General features: G+C 40.7%; 1 protein-coding gene across 5 annotated transcripts in view; it reads left to right on the forward strand.

Moving 5' to 3' along the window:
* The window catches only part of SULF1 (sulfatase 1), a 191,370-nt gene that overhangs the window by 104,852 nt on the left and 62,532 nt on the right, over positions 1 to 23,986 (forward strand). For all 5 annotated transcript variants that reach the window (XM_032296296.1, XM_032296293.1, XM_032296292.1 and 2 more), the window contains 3 exons: positions 7,779 to 8,018; positions 17,670 to 17,821; positions 20,278 to 20,447. In XM_032296296.1, the coding sequence (XP_032152187.1) occupies positions 7,779 to 8,018; positions 17,670 to 17,821; positions 20,278 to 20,447 (562 nt within the window). The remainder of the gene's footprint in view (positions 1 to 7,778; positions 8,019 to 17,669; positions 17,822 to 20,277; positions 20,448 to 23,986) is intronic.

Consider the following 23,986-nt stretch of genomic DNA (forward strand, 5'->3'; position numbering starts at 1 on the left):
CCCAGGGTTCAAGCGATTCTCCTGCGTCAGCCTCCTGAGTAGCTGGGATTAGAGGCATGCGCTACCACACCCGGCTAATTTTTGTATTTTTTTTTTTTTTTTTAGTAGAGACGGGGTTTTACCATGTTGTTCAGGATGATCTCAAACTCCTGACCTCGTGATCTGCCCACCTCGGCTTCCCAAAGTGCTGGGATTACAGGCATGAGCCACTGCGCTCAGCCAGATTTACAATGTTTTAAGCTATGTAAACACACGTGGAAATGATCAACAGGAAGTTCGGGATAATGGCTACCACTGGGGAAGGAGTGATGACCAAGAGCATCAGTACATTCACATTTTATTTTTAAATTAAAAATATACATATATATACGAAGGATTATAATCATGTTAAATTTTGTTAAAGCTAGGAGATGCATTATTTATTCTGTTATACCCTACACTTGAAATATTTTATAAATCAGAAGGAAGAAAATAAAACATGTTTGAGGGTCTCCTCTAACTTTCTGAGACTAGCATCAAAGAAATTGGGCTCTAAATCTTTCCCAAATGGCCCTTGGTGCCACTCTGAGAAACAAAATGCTGAGCAGATTAGACCATTGATGTGACTCAATATGGCATTTCTTGCATTCCTAGGAAATTGGCCTGACACTAACGTCTCAGTAACATTGACTGGATGTTTCTCTTAGATCATATGTAGAGGGAAGCTATGAGTACATGGAGATACTTTACTTCTTTAAAGCAGAAGCCAGAACACAAGGTATTCAGAACAGAGCTAGCCCACAGATATGTGTTGTTTGATGAGCATAGTTTTCAAAAGTAAGCCAATATTTTAAAATCAGATTTTTAAATATATATTACATATAAAAAATCAGACTCTAACTTTTCCCGAAAATTCAAAAGAATGAAGGCTTTCATTCCCACGAAGCGGTCATCAGTTAGATGCTTGAAGAGGAGTTGCAGCTGCTCTCAGACATTGGGGTCCCCACTATTCTGCTGTTCCTCAATACTTACACCAAGGTGCAGGTGCCATTTATCATCGTGCCCATACTGTTGTTTTTGCTATAGTCAGGAAAGGTTCTATAAACTGTCTCTGTCAAAGGCAAAACAATGAGAAGACACAAAGGCCCTCTGACTCTTCTCATACCTGGCTGCCTTCACTTCCCTGCCATATCTGTGTAGCCCTGTAGGCATGTGAGCTTCCATTCCTGTAAGTAGCTTTTAATGGCCTTGTACTCTTTCCGAGGGGCCAGGAGGAAATAATGAGTCTTAGTGACCTGTAAACATTCCAGACTAATGTATTATCTTCTCTTTTTTTCCTTCTTCTTCCAACTAGCTTTTCGTCTTTGGTTTTAGCTAAAATAACATCTGGTTTCTTTCTTACCAATTCCATAGTTTGGGTAGAAAAAAATATCATTTAATTATGTTATTTTTTATATGCGTGTGCTTTTAGAATTAGAATATTCAATGGATCATACAGGCATTTTAATATAGGAAATATCACTGTTTCATGTTTCATACTTTACTGTGAAAATAACTGTTGGCATGTGAAAATGGCAGGGAAGTATTTAATACAAACGGCTTAAATATTTAAAGCATTAGCCTTACTGCATCATAAAAGAATGACATCGACAAACATCCCCACACAATAAGTAAGAGCTGGGTTTGCCTGTTTAGTCACTCATCGAACCATGAATGCTGCAATCCACAAGGAAGTGTCTCTCTAGGAAGCCAGGTATATCTGAATCTCACATGCCTGGGACTTCCATAAGTGAGGATGACAATATTTATTATTGAATTTCTGGCTCTGCAAGTTTTTCTGGACATGACAAACAAGCTTGATGAAAAAATTAATGTTTAATAATGCACAATGTTGCATATTCAAACTCTTAAGATATGTGTATCAGGAAAGGTGAAGCTTTGTGTTGTTTTGTTTTTTGGTTTTTTGGGATTTTTTTGAGACGGAGTTTCACTCTTGTTGCCCGGGCTGGAGTGCAATGGCAGGATCTCAGCTCACTGCAATCTCTGCCTCCCGGGTTCAAGCAATTCTACCGTCTCAGCCTCCTGAGTAGCTGGGATTACAGGCATGCACCCACCATGCCTGGCTAATTTTGTATTTTTAGTAGAGATGGGGGTTCCTCCATGTGAGTCAGGCTGGTCTTGAACTCCTGACCTCAGGTGATTAGCCCGCTTTGATCTCCCAAAATGCTGGGATTACAGGCATGAGCCACTGAGCCTGGCCACCTTTGTTTTAAAATTTTAAAATGTCAGTGAAGTACTTCAGAAACTCTGTGTGATTTTAGCAAAGTCATTCAAATAAGTGGGACATTTATTCCCATCCTTTTTCATACAAAAGATTTTCATATGAAGTCATTTTGTATGAAATGTTTTGGGAATCAAGTAGTTGGAATATACAGAGTGATTTAAATTCCTCACTATGGTTCTGTCTAGCCACAGCCTCATCACATACTCCAGCCAGCACTATTCCTGGAGCCTTGATTTTTAATGGTGCCAAAATTGCAAATATGGTGGATCTTGATGGATTTCTGAAGGGTGGCACTTCCCCCTCTCCCAGCCACCACTGACCTCTTCAGCATCCTGGTCCACAGCCGATGGCTGTCACAGCACCCCCATCTTGCAGGAGCAATCACAGATGTTCTCCATCCCAACTTGGACCTGGGGCAGTGGGACAGTGTATCTTGGCATTCCTGGGACTCAGCTGTGGCCTAGACCTTCCCTCTCATCAAGCCAGTCCAGTCAGCAGTGCGTGTACACCAACTACACAGACATAACCATGGTTGCTTCAGAGCCTGTGTGTCTGGCTCCCACCCCATGGGTCAACTTAAAACAACCGTGAAGCTGGGCTTTTTGCTTGGGGTGTGGAGTCAGTGTGTGTAAAAAGGGGAAGGGCTGATATTTGTATTTAAAAAACGGTATCAACATTTTAAGTCTTAAAGCACAGAAAACAAAGTTAACCTCTGTTCTCTCCTCCAGCTTTTGTACTTCAGATGTAGATTACAGAGAAGAAGATGGAAGAGGCAGGAGAAAATTTAATGTGATGGGGTTGAGGTGAGCACATAGGGCAATGACAGCCACGTTGCCACACTCCTTGAGGGAAGTACTTTGAGGGCATCATGCCATTTGCTCAGCGACAATCTTGTAAACTAGTGGGAGTGGGGAGTGCTGTTATAAGCTCCGTCTTACAGATGAGAAACGCAAACCAAAAGAGGATAGATGACTTGCTCAAGCTCATCTGTGGCAAAATCCAAATGTTTTCCAATATGTTCAAGCCCAGGGGTCTTTCCTCTCTCAATTTTATCCTTGTCAGCCCTGCCTTGTGAATCTGGTTATGAGTGTTCGGCCCCATAATTCATATCGTTCCTATGAAATAATTGTTCTAATAACTGAGAATCAGCACCATTTGCATTTCAGGCACCAAAGGCCTGAAACTTACGGAAGTAAAGAGCTTTAGCTTAAAACAAACCCGAGCCCTTCCACCTATCAGACAGAACATTGTCCTGTCCACCGCTCTCAACAGCTGTGAATAAATAACCATGAGTTTTATTACAGAATCGTTTTTCCTAAGGTTTACCAATAAAAAATCAATGGCACAATCACAGTGGGAATATATACAGGGTAAGGCAGTGTTATTGACTGACATTAATCATTGCACAGCCATAAAAAAGATGCTCGATGCTTTCTTCACTGGTACACACCAACACAGTGGAGTGAAGAGATTCAGATTCCTGCACACCGTTATCTGTCTCTACCCAGAGAATCCACAGAGATCAGAGGCAACAATTAACGCCAATGTGGCCGTCAGCAGCTAAAGACAGACAGATCTGCGGCCTACTCATGCCTCATCAGTGCCTGAGCCACCGAGACCATTTCAGCTCTGAGGGGAGGGTAGGAGACAGGTGTTAATGTCAGTCCATATCTCCTCTAAGAGGCGAGAAGAATCAAAACATGTGACCGTGGAAAGACAGACCTATCACGACCGCAAGCAGATACCAATTCCGTTTCTCATCTTGAAAATGTCAGTGTCACAGCCAGCACTCAAGAGCATGGTCTCTGGGCAGACTGGCTGCATTTGCTTCTGGGTTCTGCTACCAAGGGTCTGTGTGGCCCTAGGCACATCATGACTTAGCTTTCTGTACCTCAGTTTCATTATCTGTGATATAAGAATAATAGCTACTAGCACCCACCACAAAGGGTTATTGTCAGGATCAAATGAATTGCTCATGTGAAGCACTTAGAAGAGAACCTGGCTGAGAGTAAGTAGAAAATCAATGTTTCTTTTTCCTGTCTACAGTATACCTTATAGTCTTGGCAGTGGTCTAAGCCACTTAGATCACTCAAAATGAGGCACCCACTAGTCTCTTCCAGCTCTAGGCTTCTCTGATTCTGCGACCAACCCAGAAGACTTCTCCAGGTGAGATTCACTGAGAGGCAGCTTCAGCTTCACTCAGAGTTTGGTAGAAACACAAATTCTCAGGCTGCATCCTGGACTTACTGAACCTGTATCTTGGGGTGGGTACAGGATTCTGGGGCTTAATATGCCCTTCAGGTGATTTTCAAAGTTGGACAAGCATTGTCTCAGAATCTTCTCTTCACTGAGCTTCTTGAAGCCAGATTCCCACTTTTTGTTTTGTTTTGTTTTATTTGAGACAGAGTCTCATCTGTCGCTCAGGCTGGAGTGCGGTGGTGCAATCTTGGCTCACTGCAACACCTGCCTCCCAGGTTAAAGTGATTCTCCTGCCTAAGCCTCCCAAGTAGCTTGGACTATTGGTGCACGCCATCACACCCGGCTAATTTTTGTATTTTTACTAGAGACGGCATTTCACCGTGTTGGCCAGGCTGGTCTTGAACTCCTGGCTTCAGGTGATCTGCCCACCTTGGCCTCCCAAAGTGCTGGGATTACCAGATGTGAGCCACCACACCTGGCCCAAGATTCTCACTTCAAGGACCCCAGTGGTGGAGCTGTACTGTTAACAGTGCCTATGGGGATCCAATGTCATCTTGGTTCCCTATGACATGTGGACTGACTGGTGGGAACCAGGGCATTTGGAGGGATTGCTTGGGAACCCTACACAATCAGCTCAGTTAGTCAAGAAAAGGGTGATACTGAGAATGACAGGAGAATCCTGGCTGGGGCACTTCCAGCAGGGATGAATTGGGATACGTTTTAGCCCCTGTTTTTATATTATTTTGACTTTAAATCAGATTTCCTCCTCTGTCCCGTATTTGTAGCCTAAATGAATCTGTAAACTAGAGATTATAGTGCTGCAATTCAGGACATTGGATGATGGCCTCAGCTGCCTTTTTCTTTTACTTGAATTCAGTTAAGAGTTTTAAAGGAAACTCTGAAAGCGTGTTCTTTGAATTAAACTACTGGGCAATGAAAATCCATCAACAGTGTTTGCTGTTTTCCCCAAATTCAAGATACTCAGTAACTAACTACTGCAGAGATCTAAAGAGGAGCAATGAAACATGATGGATATCTTCAGTGTCACCTTTCACTCTCCTTCCACTTCCACATCTCCGTTCATCTACTTATCTCCAGGATATTCCCCCTGTGTGATCACAACACAAACAGAAAATGCAACATTTCTGAAATTGACTTTTTAAATCTCCTATAAGGCATATTCCTCTTTAGTTACTTCTTCACCATCAGTGAAACTATTGGTTTCCAATTTTCTTCTCATGGTGGAAACTTCAAGGTGTTAGCCAACTCCCAGCCTTCTCATGCACCACCGCATCACTTGGATCTGCTTCTTAGGGTCGCTTTTGGTCAGAGGCATAGTCGTCTGAATTCTTCTCTCCTTAGGGCCAGACGGCTTCAGCGAACTCCTCTGTACCCTTTGCAGCCCAGCGGTGAGCCCTACTCAATCCACACACCACCACTGCAAAAGCAACACCTCTCGAGGGGCTTGCAATCCACTGCAATCTGCAATCCACTGCAGCAGCAACACCTTTCAAAGGCTTTTTTCTGAACATGCCATTCACGGCTTTGACACGGAACCTAACTCTACCTTTGCTTTTTCTATTCTATCACATCGAGTATCTCTGCCCAGCCTTTGAGCTATTTGCTAAATCTGCTTTCCACATTTCATGAAGAGAATTCTCCATATTTCTCTTCCTGCCAGGAAATCAATGTGTTGTTCTCATCACTCTACTTGTTTCTCCCCACCTCCAGAGCATCCCACATGTCACTCGCCACAATCTCCCAATGATATACTTCACCCTTCAGACATTTTCTACCTCCTTTCCCTCCTTCTGTCCTCATCTCTCATTTCAGAACTCTTATTAAGCTTTCACTCCAAGTTCCCTCTATTTTTATATGCCCTGCTACTGCTATATTCACATTGTCACCTGAGCATTGCTTTGCAAATATCCCCAAGTGATTTTTCTATCTAGAGAGTTTATTAGTGAAGACCAGAAGCAGAAAATTTCCCGTTTCTTTTGTTTATGCTACACTTGGGAGATCAGCCTGGAATGCTGAGGTTGATAGAATGTTTTGCATGAAGCAGTCACTCACTGCATGTTATTCACTGACTACAAAAGGTTGCTTGATCCCCTGAAGACAACCAGAAGAGAAAGAGCAGTTAGGATTGCTCCTCGCTGAAGCATATTTTAGGGAACTCTAATGAGACCCAATTAGAAACCTTTCTCCTGTTCTCATATGCATCATGTGAATGGTAAAAGCTAATATATGAAGACACGGGGCTAACTGTGGCTTTTTGGACTGTTGCATGCTTCTCTTCTGCCCTGAATGCTTGCCTGGTTTGCATTATGATTTCCTTCCTTGCTGGAAAACATAGATTTTCTTCCTTTCTTTGGAAGAAGTGGGACCTGTTGGAAATCTGAGGCTCCAAGATTCAAAGGCAATGGGTTTGGCTGTAGTGTTCTGTAGTGCGCCTCTTGACAAGTCCTGAAAAGACTATTGAATTCTGGCCTGTGCTTTTCTGCAGTGTTTGGATGTGTTTCAGCTGCAGTGTTTGGCTGGATAGAGTGATCGAAATAGGTTTTTTTTTTTTTTTTTCCTTCCTCAGCAATCTTGTGTCACCATTTCATCCTTAAAGTTAAAATGGAATATTTTACAACCATGCAATACTTTTGAGTGCAATCAAATTGTAGCTCTTTCACAAGCAAACAACGTATTCTTAAAAATTGTGCATAAATAGGTTGAAATATAAATTGATAGTGTTATCCTAATAGAAAACCTGGCAGACATTTGGTGAGCTTGCTAGAGGATAGCAACTTGCATTGAAGATCTTTTTAAATTATTATTAAACACAGGCATTTTGATGGGACTTCATAGGGAAGAATTTTTTTTCTTTTTCATATGATTAAAATGTTATAGTAGTAATCTATACTAGTAATCTAGTAGCAATGTCACTACTAGATTGCATTTGTACTGGGCTGGGGGTTTTATGCTCTGTGCATCAGGCTATTGTTCTCTGATAATCTTCAAAGGGCTGCTGGCCTTTGAATCTGCTCCATATCTAAAATTCTAGCTTTAACTATCAGATTAGCCTGTGTTTTCTTCTTTGTGATTACAGAGGGGAGAAGTATGTTTATTATTCTGCAAAATACTTAAGAGGGTAGGATCCTAAATGTTTAATTTTGTTGTGGAAGTGACAACTAATCGATGTATAGACCATCTGAAGCCAAGGAAAGGAAATGAAGAAGTCAGGGAAACAGAGGCACTGGGGGGCACAATAGAAATGGGCATTCATGTGCTGCACTTTGCTAAAGAATGCTGGCACTGTGCCTTTCAGGGTCCCTGCAAGTCATGAACAAAACGAGAAAGATTATGGAACATGGGGGGGCCACCTTCATCAATGCCTTTGTGACTACCCCCATGTGCTGCCCGTCACGGTCCTCCATGCTCACCGGGAAGTATGTGCACAATCACAACGTCTACACCAACAACGAGAACTGCTCTTCGCCCTCGTGGCAGGCGATGCATGAGCCTCGGACCTTTGCTGTATATCTTAACAACACTGGCTACAGAACAGGTAAGGGATGACATTTCTAGCCCATGAACCTCTTGTAATACATCCTAGACTCAGGAAAAAGTATTGTGTAATGAAATACATAAAGTTCCAATAAATATCTAAAAAAGGATCAAGTGTTTTTAAACTGCTTGGCATCTACCCCAGGGTCTGGGAACACAGTAGATGATCAAAATAATTTATTGAATTAATGAATAACTGATGCATAAATTAAACATGTGTACCTTATTGATTCATGTATTTGTTCATTCATAATTAATAGGATTTGGAAAGTTTCTTTAGCTTGTGGTCATTTTTAGGTCGCAAATATTCACTTCTACCTTTCAGGAAAAAAAGCCATTTTAATTGCTATACCTACTGTTATTGTTTAACCTACACATGGCAAGAAAAGGTTTTGGTTAATCGGTTTTTTGAAAATTGGGGACTTCTTTCAAGAGGAGTGGTGAATATCATGGTAATCTTTCTGGGAAAAAAGCAAGGCTCCTTCTGGTAATGTTACCACCAAGGCCCTATCCTCCCAGCATGTAGATGATGTCCTTGGGTTTTTGTAGCATTCATGAAAAAACACAAGGTTGTTGATAGAAGAACTACAGTGCAGACATGGGTTGTTGTTGATTTTTTTTTTTTTTCCAGAATCGCCTAGGCTTATTTATAAGATTTAAAGATGCTGTGATTAAAGCTTGTTCAAATGACTTTCAGGTCTACAGTTTCTCCATTTTGAAGATTTAAAAGTAAAGGATGTCAAATAAATATTCTCGTGAATCTCTTTTAAAAGTGAAATTAATCTTTCCCACTGGATTCAGGAAATATATGGCCATTTGCTTCTTTGCAGAGCGCTCTATGGGCACTTAATACTTGTTATTTATGGATGAAAATATTGATTGTGCATATGATAGCACTGTCACTCGCACAGCTCAAGATCTCAACTCACAGGAGCAGCTCCTCTCCTGCATCTCAAGGGTGTTTTCTTATGCTTAGGAAAGAAACTAGGTTACAGAGAGGTTACAGAGAGTGCCTTATCTCAGTGTGTTTTCTCACATTAGTGATTTAAATTTATAGCACCTTTCATCTGAGGACTCTAAAGCAATTTGCAAATCCATCAAACATCCCTGTAGAGTTCATAGACGGCAAATGTACTTGGCTCTGTTTTATAACTGAGGTGGGGATTTCAAATATTGTGTGACCAGCTCAGAAACAGAATCAGTAGTGGTTCTCTAATGCCTGGTTCCTGATTTTAACCACCAAATTGTGTTTTGCTCATAGGAAGTGTTGTGTGAAATCAGTGCCTTTCACCTCCCAGCTTCCCTGTAATTTAATCTCTAGTAGCAGACATAGAACTGGAAGGATTGGGATCTCACATATCCAGAGTGATGCAGATGACATTTGTCACAAGAAATAGAGATTTAGGGTGAGACAGGGCTCTGCCAGGACCTAGGGCAGTCACCTAGGGTTTACTAATTTGTTTCAGGGCTAAATCAGGAATGGCAAGAAAGAAGGGGATTAGTTTTTGTCATTATCTCACCTAATTCTTATGGCAATCTTGAAAGAAAGGAATTCCCTGAGTTACCAATGAAAAAAACAAGACTCAGAAAGATGAATTGTCTATCTATGGTCATGAGCTAGTCAGTGGTGGAATGAACTCAGCACATCTGACTCCACAGTCTTTCTTCTGTATAATGGTTCTATCCTGTCTCATTCCAAAATGCCTTACAGAGTTACAGATTTTATAGGCTATGGACCCATAAGGACCCTGGCAAACAGAAACAAAGGGTAGAACTAGTGAAAGTCAAGGCAAAGACTGGTGTACAAACTGCCTGCTGTGGAGTCGTAGGGAAAAGTGGAATGTTTAGAACTAAGCATCCAGATGGTAAGAGCAAAAATGGAAACACCATCCATTGTAAAATTCACCCAGTCACCAGGATAAAAACAATTCAGTTGCCTCTAAGCATAATGTTTCCTGGTACATGCTTTGGTTCTACTGTGCTGTATCCACCCTAAGATGGATTGAGAGAGTTTAACTAAAACTCATAGATAATTTAGTTCAATTTCCTTATTTTTAGAGGAGCAAATTGACACCCACAAGAATAAAGTGACTGAAATGACAGATCTGACTGACATTCTAATGGAAAGAGCGGGCACTGGGACCTTAGTCTTCAGGGCTCTCTCCAGTGTGCTGATCAAACCTTAAGAATTGGATCTGTGCTGAAACTGTGTACATATTGTAAGGCTTACCTGTTGAGGACTGTCACTTTTTTGTGCAACCCAGGGAGTCTGCTTCAGTCAGTGTCATCTCCGGGGATAGTAGAGATGCTCCTGGAAACTAAATCTGATTCTAAACCTAAGGGTTTAGACACTTAGGTAATAATACAAGTTATAGTGAGCCATCCTCCAAAACAAAAGGCACTCTTTAAGGGAAATACTTTTCCAAATACTTAGCTAAGAGTAGAAAAAGGATAATATGAGCTCAGGAAAACAAATCTTGATTTGCTTATTAGTAAATCAGAAAGAATAAAAAGTGAGGTTGGGTGCAGTGGTCACACCTGTACTGTAATCCCAGCACTTTGGGAGGCTGAGGTGGGCAGATTACTTGAGGTCAGGAGTTCGAGCTGGCCAAGTTGGCGAAACGCTGTCTCTATTGAAAATACAAAAATTAGCTGGGTGTGGTGGCAGGCACCTGTAATCCAGCTACTCAGGAGGCTGAGGTAGGACAATTGCTTGAACCTGGGATGCAGAGGTTGCAGTAAGCCAAGATCACACCATTGCACTCCAACCGGAGCAACAAAGCCAGACTCTGTCTCAAAAAATAAAAAGTTAGAAGACTGAAATGGCAGTGATAGAGACCCCTATAATTTAAATTTGTCTTTCATGGGAAAACATTACAGTGTCTCAGACAATTAGGAAGTAAAAATGCCTTGATGACAATAGTTATCGAGCCAACCATGGACAACAACCCATTTGAAAATACACAAGTAAGTACACATGAGTGGCAGGCATCTTAGAAAATTAAGAGAATTGGTAGGTAGGTATTAAACCAATGTAATTATTTATGAGACACTAAACTAGCAGGGAGAATGCCAATGTATAAAGATTTTATTGTTTTCTTAATAATGAAATTTACTATTTGGAACATGTAACTGCACACCTAAGAAAAATAATGACGGAAACTGAAATATGTATTATACATAAATATCCATCTAGAGAGTAAGTTTTATATAGAACAACTCAGAGAAGACAAATTACTAATGGGCTTATTTTGGGAGGCATCCAGAATCCATGGATTTAAATGAATTAAATTGACCCAATATTATATTTACCATTTTATAACACGAGTTTTCTCTTTCAGACTGAGGCATATTTTTGGACTGGCTATAGCCTAAATTTTTCTAACTTTACTCATGGAAAATATGAGTCTGTGAGAGCTTGAATGTTCAAGATGCGGAAAATGCAGTAACATGTCTACTGCACTTCATATTCTGACAAGTGAAACAGGAATGAGATTGGATTATCTATCATAAAAATGAATATCTTGCCTGAAATCAGCTCCAAAAAATTAGCTTAAATTTATTATGAGGATATAGACATTAATATAAAACCTGGCATAGGTTTTAAGGTAAAAATAATTATCCATGATTGATAGGTAGCATTAAGAATTAAAAAAAAAAAAACTGAGAAGATCATGGAATCACATCCTACCTTGATTTGTTTTGAGGATTTAGACAGTATGATGCAGAAATTCGTCTAGAATGATTCCTAAGTTTTCTTTCTTGTCCAAAATTACTGTATGTTGTAACTTTATTATACTCGTTAATTATAATATTGATTCATTTAACAATTGTGGTATTTGAATTATAACCTTAACACATGGTACATAAAATCACATATGAGTTAAATTTTAATCACATGAATTCTACCTCATATCACTGAGGTAGATGGAACAATATTTAATAGACATCTGCAATAAATCTTTTTATGAAGAATTCTTTTGTAATAAATCAAAATCATAGGCCTTAGTTCTGACAAAGAAAAATTATGTCAAATAAAGGTAAATACAATATTGGATCAAAAATTTTAGATAAATTATTCTGTTTTATGTCTTTGTATGTTACACAATTTATGTTACTTATAGCAAGTATATTTATTTTCTAATATGAGACTTTTTAAACGCAGAATTCACTTAAAGTAACCCAAACTAATATTCTTAATTTTATTATGATATAGATTATTGGTAAGTACATAAAGATGAGATATATCATACATTTATTGAACCACAGTGTGCTTGGAACACACTAGACATTGGGATGAAGACGTTTAAAGTAAGTTTCCTGTCTTCACTAAACTTACAATCTGGTTGGGGAAAACAGGCTGCTGTATACAAACTGACATAAATCATAATTTTAACTTGGTTCAGAATTATCTATATTTATAGTTACTACCATGAAACCCCATCATCCTATCAATTACATGGATTAAAATCTCAATATATCTTTTGATGCATTAAATAAGATTTGACTTTTCTGCAGCATCAGATCTTTGGGTTAGTTACCACTGCTGGCTCAAAAATAAATGCCTTGGCTTCAGATAGTTCCAGGAAAATTTTCTAAGCATTATGGAACAGGTTGTCCTAGACAGAAGTAGTATGGCCTAAAGCCAACAATAATTACAATCAGGTTTTCTGATCTTTCCCCCTGCCTCCCAACCTCTACCACCTTCTTAAACAGCTGTGAAAGGAAGTGCTTCATGGTGTCCAAAAAAAAAAAAAAGAGGCTGGGCGAATGGCACATTAGACATTAGTGATGTCTTCAGATAGCAGGAGTTGAGTTGAATTGCCAGTGCCGAAGGATAGAAAAACGTTAAACTATACGTAACCTACACATAGACATAATGGCATTATGGGCAAGAAAACAAAATTCACCTTACGGAGGGAGAAAGAGATTTAATACATCTGGAGGAAAATAATTAGAAGGCCAGATAATCAATTGCAGAGCGTTGCCAGGAAACATCATGCTGAAAGAGGCCAGGGGTGATTACAAACGAGTCTCAATGTCATGAGGCAACAAAAAGGCCAGAGCAACTGGAGGCTGACAGTGTTGCACCCTGACACCCAAGGCCCCCGTTAGCCCTGGAATGAGTGTGATGGGTGAGGGCACATCTGGAATACTGAGTACATTTCTTATGCTCTGTTAACCCAGAGAGACACTCAAAACCTGGAGGGAGTTCTGGAGCAAATCAAAAGGACTATTAAGAGATTTGAGGGAATCGTTTATAAGGGAAGGATTAAGTCAAAGGGTGATAGCCATGGCAATGGGTAGAAAACAGTACAAAATATCCTACAAAGTAAAACAAGGAAAGAGCAGGAATGACTTGGCGGGGAGAGGAAACAAAAAGCCCCAACAACGAAGTAACTAAAAATAGCAGAAAAAAATTTAAAACTAATTAAGCAGGAAAATGGAAGCCAAATAGAGGAGTTTGTTGCCACAAAATAAATGGTAGTGGGGAAGAAAGCATGTAACTCTGAAGAGACATTTTCAAGTGCGCAAGTGCAGAATTCTAGTACGAGATTTCCTTATACTGAAGAATGGAAAATCATTGAAAGACAGGGCCAAAAGGATAATGATAATGATGAGGCTAATAATAATACTGGTCGTAGGAGCACTTAATAAGATCCTTGTTTTGTGCCAGGCACTGTTCTCAGTGCTTTACAGACGTGTTGATACATTTAATCCTCAAAACAGCCCTGCCACCACAGTGACTGTACAGAAGGGAAGTGGAGGAGACAGAGTTAAGTAGCTTGCATGTAGGTGGATACCCTAGCAAGTAGCAGAGCCAGAATTTGAACCCAAGCAGGCTGGCCCTAGGGTTTATATTCTCAACCACTATGCTTTTTGACTTTTTGGGGAAAAAAAAAAGGGGGAGAGAAAAGTGGGATAAACCCGTAGGGATGAGGAGGAGGCCAAGGAAAGCATGTGGCCTGAGGTTGTTAAGTGCAAGCTTTTTGGAAACAGTCCCTTTTGAAAGTTAGTGGGGTGTGGCCTTGGTCTGCCGCCTGTGGCTTCAAGTCATACTGCATTTTGTCAGAAAAGGAAAATTATCTTGTGGTTCTATGTAAAAAGGTCAGATCTAAGACAGGAATTCCTCATTAGAAGAATTCCTACTGCACATCGCCCAGAAGGAAATCCTGAGTCACCTGATGTGGGACCCTTTGACACTTTGCCCTATACTGATCAACCTGCTCAGGGTGCCTGGCAGAGTCCTTAAGCAGTGGATACTTGGCTGACCTACTTGGTTCACTCATTCATAGAGTCAACAAATAAACATTCACTCAACAAACAAACATTGCTATGTTTCTCAGACTGGAATCTAGACTCAAGAAATAACAATTTCAGAAACTCTAAAGCTCTCGTCTATGAAAATATTTTGAAGGCCAAATCAGCTTTAAAAAATATGATAATTCAGCTGGGCACTGTGGCTCACACCTGTAATCCCAGCACTTTAGGAGGCTGAGGTGGATAGATCGATCACCTGAGGTCAGGAGTTTGAGACCAGCAAGACCAATATGGTGAAACCCTGTCTCTACTTAAAAAAAAAAAAAAAAAAAAAATTAGCTGGGTGTAGTGGTGCACACCTGTAGTTCGAGCTACTTGGGAGGCTGAGACAGGAGAATCACTTGAACCCAGGAGGCAGAGGTTGCAGTGAGCTGAGATCACACCACTGCACTCTAGTCTGGACAACAGAGTGAGACTCCATCTCAAACAAACAAACAAAAACAAAAAATCTCATGCACTCCATGAATAGGTACACCATGTACCCACAAAAGTTAAAATTGAAAATTAAAAAAAAAAATGTTCAACTGGAAAAAAAAAAAGAAGGAAATAAAAATATTTTTCTCTGAAAAGAAAAATGATAATTTAAGCAAAATCACACAATTTTTTAATCTAGACCTCGTCAAGTCCCCAGAATACATTGGGTTCATGAACCCAAGTTCAAGAAACAAAAAGGATGGAGCCCTGTACTCCGTGCAAGGGTGGAGAGTGCCTCAGACTTGAGGCAGAAGCAATGTTTGCCCTCAAAAAGCTTACAGTCTACGGACTACTCGGCTTCTGTATGAACATGACTATACCACAATGGAGAAAGGGAAGATGGGATTAGAGCCACAAAGACAGTGTTGTGTAATTAAGACAGGGACTGTGAGTGAAATGGCATTTGCTCTGGCCTTGATGTAAAGAGGCAAATAAAGAGAATTGCACAAGCAAAAGTAGAGAGGTGGGAACCAGAAAGCAAATAGAGGAAACATTAGCTGGAGAAAAAGACAATTATCAGAGAAATGGGAGATGGGGTTGGAAAAGAAAGGATTTTGTCCAAACTCCAGGTAGGCCTCTGATGACAAGCTAGCAGAATACACTTGATTCCGCAGGCAATGAGGGTTATCTGAGATTGCAAGAAGAGGGTGAAGAGACCAGAGCGGGTCCTTGGGAAGATTAACTAGTGACAATCGAGTGGAAAGACTCCTCTAGCCTGGCTTGGAAAGTCCGTGAGATCATGAGCATCTGTGAGGGGTGGTAAGTTACCAGGGAAGGTGGGAGGGATTTGAGTGCTGTTTCCAAAGTAGAACCAATAGAGGGTGGCAACTTCCCAGCAAGGGGAGTGCAGGAGCAGATGGAAACAAAGGAGGCTCTGGACGGCCAAGCCTGGTTCACGGAGGGTGATTATGCCCTTCAGAGGAATGGAGTAAGCAGAAAGGGAAAAGCGGTAATTCCATTTTGGGCAACAGCATTAGGAAGCCAGTAAAACATTCAGACAGAGATATTCTATAGGTACAGGTGCTCCTTGACTTACGATGGGGTCCCATCCCAATAAACCCAGCATAAGTTGAAAATACAGTAAGTCAAAATGCATTTAATATACTGAACCTACTGAACACCAGAGCTTAGCTTAGCCCAATCTAACTTACATGTGCTCAGAACACTTACATTGGCCTCCAGTTGGACAAAAATCATCAAACACAAAGCCAATAGGCTTGGAATAAAGTACTGAGTATCTCATTGGATTGATTGAGCACTGTACTGAGAGGATATCAGCCTTACACTACTGTATATATGAAAATCTGAAGTTGAACCATTGTAGGTCAGGGACTGTCTGTAGTTGTATATCAAGGATAAAAGCAAGCTGAATAGGTATCCCATAGAGACACCAAAATGATGTACATTAAGTAAGTTTAAAATTTCGAATGTGTGTTTTAAGACCAATGCCAACAAAGTGCCCCAGTTCTAAGATTCATCTCTATTATCTCAAGCCAGTCTTCCAGGAACTGCCTTTTACCATGGATGTAAGCAAGGGCACTTATAAAATCTGTTTAATGAAGCCAGGAAATTGCTTTGACATACAAGACATCTGGCAACAGCTTTATAAGATCAGAAAAACTAGAACTTGCCTGCATATGTGTTTGTATGTATAGGGGTGTGTGTGCACATATATACATACACACACGCATGAATATACCTATACAGACATCCAAAAAATATTCTCTAGCCCTTTTTACTTGAAGGGAAAGCTATGTGTGTGGCTAAATAGAGTGAGTGACCAAACATGTAAGTTTACCCAGAATAGTGCTTGTTTATACCTGCTCCTCTGTAGTTAAAGCAATTACAAATAGCCTCCTCTTTCTCTCTCAGAAGTATTCCAGTACATTATGACTAACATTCTGCTAGGTTGTAATGTATTTTTCACTTCAAGAACGAACTCATATTGTTCCTGGAATCCCAACTTCCCCTTTTCTTCCCACCCCTCTCCTGTCAACATCTTTGGCAGAAGACCAAATTTCTAGTCACCCTCTCAGAAAGGCCCAGTCAGCCCTGTGGCACAGTGGTCTTTCTTGGAGGTGACATGCCAAAGTTATAAGTGTGAAGGCCTTTCAGTGGCTTTTTTAATGAACCGTGGTGTTTTTGTATATGAACACATATACTTCCACTGTACTATAATTTTATGAAAATCAGTAATCTATATAGTGACTCTGTGTTGACAGAATTTTTATGATCAGTAATAGATGTGTACATTCATAAAATACACATAACATAAATACCCATTACATACTATACAAGATAGAAAGCCCTGACTGTATCTCAAAAAATGGAGTTGACCATGCTTCCCTGGTTTGGAAAATGTGTACACTCCGGATATGTAAAAACAAAAACAAGCTTTTCAACAGTGTTATTATAATTCACAATTCTCAAATAGTAAGTTAGAAGGCTTACCACAAAGACTGAACTTTCAGTTCTCCAACACTTGCCCAATGGTTGCATTCCAAATCTTACGCTACTTCTCTGATTGTTCCATCAACTTAACAAAAGGGCATATTCTGATTTTACTCCAGTAGGACCCTGAGAAACAAAAGAACCCAGAGTGCCGTGATCATTATGATGGTTTTATTGAGCTGTAATCTGTGTACTTGGGTGCCACTTCTATTTACTCTAAAGGAAAATGTGTTTATGTCACTTTGCAAAGGATTGGAGTATTACACTAATGTCATTTTGGCATTCACTATTACCTAGGTCAACTTTTGTTTAACCATCTCTTTTTCATGTCATAATTTTATACTTATCCATTTATTTATGATTAATCATTTTATATGAAAAAAATAATTCTTTTTTCCCACTGCAGCCTTTTTTGGAAAATACCTCAATGAATATAATGGCAGCTACATCCCCCCTGGGTGGCGTGAATGGCTTGGATTAATCAAGAATTCTCGCTTCTATAATTACACTGTTTGTCGAAATGGCATCAAAGAAAAGCATGGATTTGATTATGCAAAGGTAATTTTCAGGCACTTTTACACTGCATCAATTTACTTTGTGCAAAATGGGGGAAAGCCATTTTCAGTGAGTTAAACTATCCACAAGATTGGCTTTCCACATTCTCACGATGTTCAAATGAGAAATTGTAAGGTGATTTTAAACTCTAGGCAAGGAAAATACTCTCAAGGAACACTGTCTTTGTACAGTGATTTCCCTCTCTCATTAGGATGAAAGGCAATCAGGCTTTGATGAAAGCATCATCAAGAAAATCAGAATTATCTGCTCTTTCTTGTGATAATTTTTGTCCTGCAGCTCTCCTGGCCCCAACCAAGAACTTGTCCACATAATCAAATGTTCATCTTGTACTGTTTTACTTTTCACTGGGATAAAAGTATATTTTGTCTGTAGCTTCAGATTTAGGCACAATCATAAGAGCAAATAAATACGATAATTAAAGGCTGAAAAACCACATTCCTTGCTTTTACTCCTGTATGACCAAACTTAGCACATGTGACAAAGACACCTGCCCTATCACAGCAAGAGTCCACAGAAGTCTCTAATGCTCTCTCAATCCTAGGATTTTCAAATCTGTTCAGAGAAACTGAAATCAATATGCCCCATGGTTCTTTGACAAATGGATTCTAGTTTTGACTTAAAAATTCAGAAAGATTTTATGCTAGCGGACTTAAGTTTAAATTGTTTTTCAAATCATAAAAATAAAGGGGCAAGTATCTTCAAATTTAGCCTGCGAATTTGCCTAAAAGATCCCCTTCCCTTCCAGCCATACCCATCTCTTCCTCATTTGTCTAAAAGAAGCCGAGAATCTGCTCTATCTAGCAACTTCTCCCAACAGGCTAGAGCACTTGGTAGAAATCGGAAGGGGGGAACTTGATTTAATGTTGGCACAGTGCTGTCTTTATGATTGCCCTGATTTGAGCACAAGGGACTTGGTGGGAGATAAGATGTAAGTCCATCTCCTTCAAACCCTTCAGAAAACAATGCAAACGAATTAATAAGCATTGCTAATAGGCTTCCAAACTCATGAAAGTTCAAAGTTGGCAGAGACCTTGGAGGCAAATTTGAGCAATATCCTCATTTTCAAAGATGAGAAAAAAGCATTTTAGAGTGGCTCAGCCACTCACCCTAGGTCACATCCCCGGTGGTGGATACAATCATTGCATGCAAATAGTGCAGACCACGTGCACTAATTGTCGCTGCTCTCGTTTGCTGTCTGTAGGGATGCTTTTTCATGCTCCTTGTTCAAGTTATTAACCTTTCTCTCCCTGCTGTCCTAAAGAGAGCAAAGTAATCAAGATTCTCTCTGAATATTAAATCAGCGTAACTTGTTCATTACCACAGCTGATTAAGTGTCAAAGACAACTGTGTCTGAGAAGAATATATTTCTTTTTTTAGTGAGGAAAAGAATGAAACAGACACCCCCTTGGAAGAGGAAGGGGATAGCCTGTAGACTTGCCCTAACAATGACATGTGACACAGACCATCCCTCTGATACTGCCTGTGCAGCTGTTCTGGTCCTTAAATCCACAACATGTGATTAGCCATGCCTGGAAGTGTTCAACATTTGCAAATATTGCCTAAACGCTTTCTGAATAAAGTTTATACTGGAGCGCCAAACCAATGGCACACACTTAAAAGAAGCAGGTGGTTTAAGTTTTCATCTTTTCTTTCCTTTTCATTCCATTTCCTCCCTCCCTCTCACAGACCTGCATCAGCCCCCCTGACTGTGGGTTAAGTCATTTTATTAGCAAGTCAGGCTCTAATCCCAGCAGCTGTATTGCTTTAGTTGTGCAATTAACACAGTATAATCTGCAGGAAACCAACTGTTCCCCATTGAAGTGTTTCAAGTAAATTAACTGATCAAATGTTACAGCTTTTCCCTGTGCTCCCGGATTTTGGACATGGCTTTGATTAGTGATTACTGTAATTCCCACAGGTGGATTTTTCATTTGAAGGAAATATCTTTTCTTGTGTTTACGTATGTGTGTGCATGCATGTGTGTGTGTGCGTGTGTGTGTATTTTGCAGTTGTACATTTGGAGTGGGCGTGGGTGTTTCCTGCCCTTGAAGTAATTAAATTTTTTGCCAAGGAATTACATCAACGAAACCTGAGACTGAGACCAGTGTCTGGTGTTTCATGTGTTTTAGAGTTTTATTGCCAGATTAATCATTATCTTGGGCAAACAACTTGACAATTTTTTCCTGATTGCTAAGTTGTGTATTACTTAAAATACATTTTTCACGTGTTACCAAGCTAGCAACTCTAGAAAGCAACTGGCAGCTGACTTCCTCTATTATCGAAGATGTTCTGCTGCCTTAGGCGGTACAGCCTTCCTTCCTACTGTAGACCTTACCTCTTCATGCAGTGACTTGCTTCTGAGGAAAGCAGTTATTCAAATGTGATCTGATCAATGCCACCTTTTGTAATTTTTGTTTTGTGTCAAATGTATGTTTCAGGACTACTTCACAGACTTAATCACTAACGAGAGCATTAATTACTTCAAAATGTCTAAGAGAATGTATCCCCATAGGCCCGTTATGATGGTGATCAGCCACGCTGCGCCCCACGGCCCCGAGGACTCAGCCCCACAGTTTTCTAAACTGTACCCCAATGCTTCCCAACACATGTGAGTAACAAACTCAACTCTGCGACCGGCCAAACATGCCCGTCCCTTTTCTCCCCATCCCACTCCTCCCCTTTACCTCTCCACCCCCACCGTTTCTTTCCATCCTCCTTGTCCACAAGGCTTCCTTCATAAGAGGGTAACTTAAGTGCAGACCACAGAACAGGCAAAGCCACAGAGCCTGAAAGAAAGCACCTTATCTGGATGGTTTGAGAAGGAATCACATTTCCAGCATTAACAAGTAGCTAAATAGAAAGGAAGAGACGTATATAGAGCGAAGCAAATGGGGGCAATTTTAACAAGAGTTCCCTTTCGTTGTCTTAAATAATATTCGTGTGTCTGATCTAATAATAATGATGATCAAATACTATGCTTTCCATAGCAGCACAGTGGGGACCCCTGGTCTGGTTATAGAAACATGAGTTTATTTTCCAGGCGAATACCGTAGCAGCTTTGCTGCAGATGTGCAATTAGGATTCCTGCAGAAGGCAGCTTGAGTGGCTTGCACAAGAGGGCTTCTCAGGTCACAGCTTTAAAATAGCCTGATTTTTTAAGAAGCAAGAGTCTTTGAGGTGAGGGGTGAGGAAGAGGGCTGATGGCATGGGGGGATGAGACAGAACAGAGGGCTGCCATGTGCCCATAATTCTCGCCAGCCGAAGGTGGAAAAATCTGGATGCTTTGGCAGCAAAGGACACGATTTTGTTGTTCACTCTGTCGACACCATTTCTTCCCAAGCTTTGCCATCAATATTCAGTCTTCCACACTGAGAAGCAAAGTTGGCTCTGTATCTACTGAAAGTTTCTCTAGAAAGACAGGGAATAGAAAATTGATAACTGTTTCCTATATTGTGAAACCTCCAAAATTGGTTCTTAAGCTCTTTGGTACTTAAATATCATCTCTTTTCATCCACGCTGGTTATTAGCCAAGATTCCAGGCAGAAAGAACCTTATGAAAATAGATAAGTAACTACTGCAGGCTAGTTGCTAGTCACTTTTTATAAAATGTTCTTTTTTTTTTTTTTTTTTGAGACAAAGTCTTGCTCTGTCACCCAGGCTGGAGTGCAGTCGTATACTCTCGGCTCACTGCCATCTCCGCCTGGGTTCCAGCAATTCTCTCACCTCAAGCTTCTGAGGAGCTGGGGCTGCCAGTGCACACCACCACGCCCAGCTAATTTTTGTATATTTAGTAGAGACACGGTTCCACCATGTTAGCCACGCTGGTCTCAAACTCCTGACCTGAAGTGATCCGCCCACCTCGGCTTCCCAAGGTGCTGGGATTACAGGCATGAGCCACTGCACCCAGCCTTATAAAATATTTTTATTTGTACTTTAATGTAACTAATTGACTGATGACCCTTGATCAGTAGTACACAGATCATCTCTATGACATCACATGACTTAGAAGGAGGCCAGAGCTGACTCAGGACAAGAACTAACAATATGAAGCCAGGGTGGGTAACCTCCTGAGCATGCCCAGGAACTCAGAGGATGGAAGTGTTTTAATGCACAAAATATCATCAACAAATAATGAAGGCTGCCCCAGCATCTGGGAATATAGCTGGGATAAGCCATTACATTTTGGAGTCGACGCTATGGGTGGATATTTAACCTTCTGAAGATCTTCCACTGCCTATAACTCTGCAACTAAATTCATGAATGAAACCCATGTGTGTGTGGCAAGTGGCTCTCCATTACAGCTCACTCACAAATTTAGTAGCCAACTGATTCAATGAAAGGAAAAAGTCCTGTGGGCTTTTTCAATATCCTCCAACCCCTCTTTTCCCATTTCTGTTGAATGAGAAATCACTTTACCTTTCTTTATTGCATTAGCAGAAACCCAGCCTAAGGTGACTTCCTACACTTTAAACTTCACAGGTGTTCCCCAAGCTCAAGGAGAAGGGGTTGACAAAACAGGGTGTTTTATGGCTCCTTAAAAGTCAGCCTGCTTTTGAAGATTTCAGGCAAGGCCCTAAGCCTGCAGGAAAATCAGCCTCAGGTCAAGAGGTCCTGACAGCTCAGTTGCATGGATTCAATATAGCGTGAGTGGAGGGGTCTGCAGAGTTCTCAGGGTCTCAGCAATAGCTTTTGAAAGGCATCTCTGATTCTAGTAATTAAAAATTCTATTTCATTCCACAAATATTTATCAGTGCCACCTGTGACGCTATGAAGCCCAGCAGGAATATAAGTAGGCATGAGGAAGACACAGTTGCCAACATTTAGGGACTGATAAGCTAAGATAGGGGTTGGCACACTGGGGCCTGCAGTCCAAACCTAGATAGCCACCAGTTTCTGTTAATAAAATGTTATTGACACATAGCCATGCTCGTTCATTTATATATTGTCTGTGGCTGCTTTCACAATACTACAGCCAAGTCGAATAGTTGTGTCAGACACTGTACAGCCTGGAAATACTATCTCATCCTTGATAGAATGACTTTGCCCCAACCTCTGCTCTAGGGGCAGGACGGGCATGTGTCCCAATGGTGATATCACCAGTAGGGCCAGAAGTGACAAGCACAAAGCAGACGTTCCCAGGGCTGTGGAGCGGGGAGGGAGAAGCATTCATGTCTTTGAGGGAAACCAGGAAAACTTCATGGACCAAGGCTCCAAAGTGGTCCTCAAAGGATGGGTGAAATTTCTGCAGATGATTGTATAGAGATTGGGTTTCAGGAAAAGATTTTGGCAAGGCCATGTGGTCACTATATAAGGGAGGCAATCTAAGATGTGTCCTAGAAACTGGAGAATGGGCTACAAAGAAAGCAGCAGTAAGGAACAACGCTGCAGAGGGAAGCTGTCGCAGGATATTGAGGATGTCAGTGAGTTTGTATGTAACCACAAGCAGGGAGTCACTAGAGGCCGGGTAGTAGCAAAACAGGAGATGGCTCAGATATTGCCACATGCAAATAGATTCAGTTGTTCCTTTTTAGTTCAAATGAACCATCTATTGCCCTTATTAGTGATTCTATGGAGTAAAAACTACACAGAGCAGAGTGTGGCCTTAGAGGCTAACAAGCCTGGTTTCCTGTCTCAGAGACTCTCACTAAGTCTATGGGCACTTTCTTTAATCTCTGGAAACCTCCACTGTCTCATCTGCAAAATGGGGATAATACTAGCACCTTAATGTGATGTCATGAAGAGAAATTAAGAGAATAGTGTAGGTAAAGTCCCCACATAGAGCCTGAGACATAGAAGCCACTTAGTAAGGGTTCTTATTGATCCTTTGTATTAAGAAACTACCAATATTCTATCGTTCTTGACCTACAAAAGGGCAATTTCGTATGGCTCAACTTAAGGTTCAGGGAAAGCAGTTACAAAAATAACAACTTGATTCTTGTCCATTGTGACATGACAGACCTCTTGACAGGCTAAGACTCACATTGTGATGAGCCTCTCACATCTGGCCATTCCAATAGAAGAGACAGGATGAGGAGCCTCTCACGTCTGGCCATTCCAATAGAAGAGACAGGATGAGGACCAGTCTGGACTATGTTATCTTTTCCAGGTGCAAGTATGTGCTGTGGATATGCGCCAGTTTGGAGAACT

Source organism: Sapajus apella, unplaced genomic scaffold (assembly GCF_009761245.1).
Source record: "Sapajus apella isolate SASKATOON/1434 unplaced genomic scaffold, GSC_monkey_1.0 scaffold35, whole genome shotgun sequence".
NCBI lineage: Eukaryota > Metazoa > Chordata > Mammalia > Primates > Cebidae > Sapajus > Sapajus apella.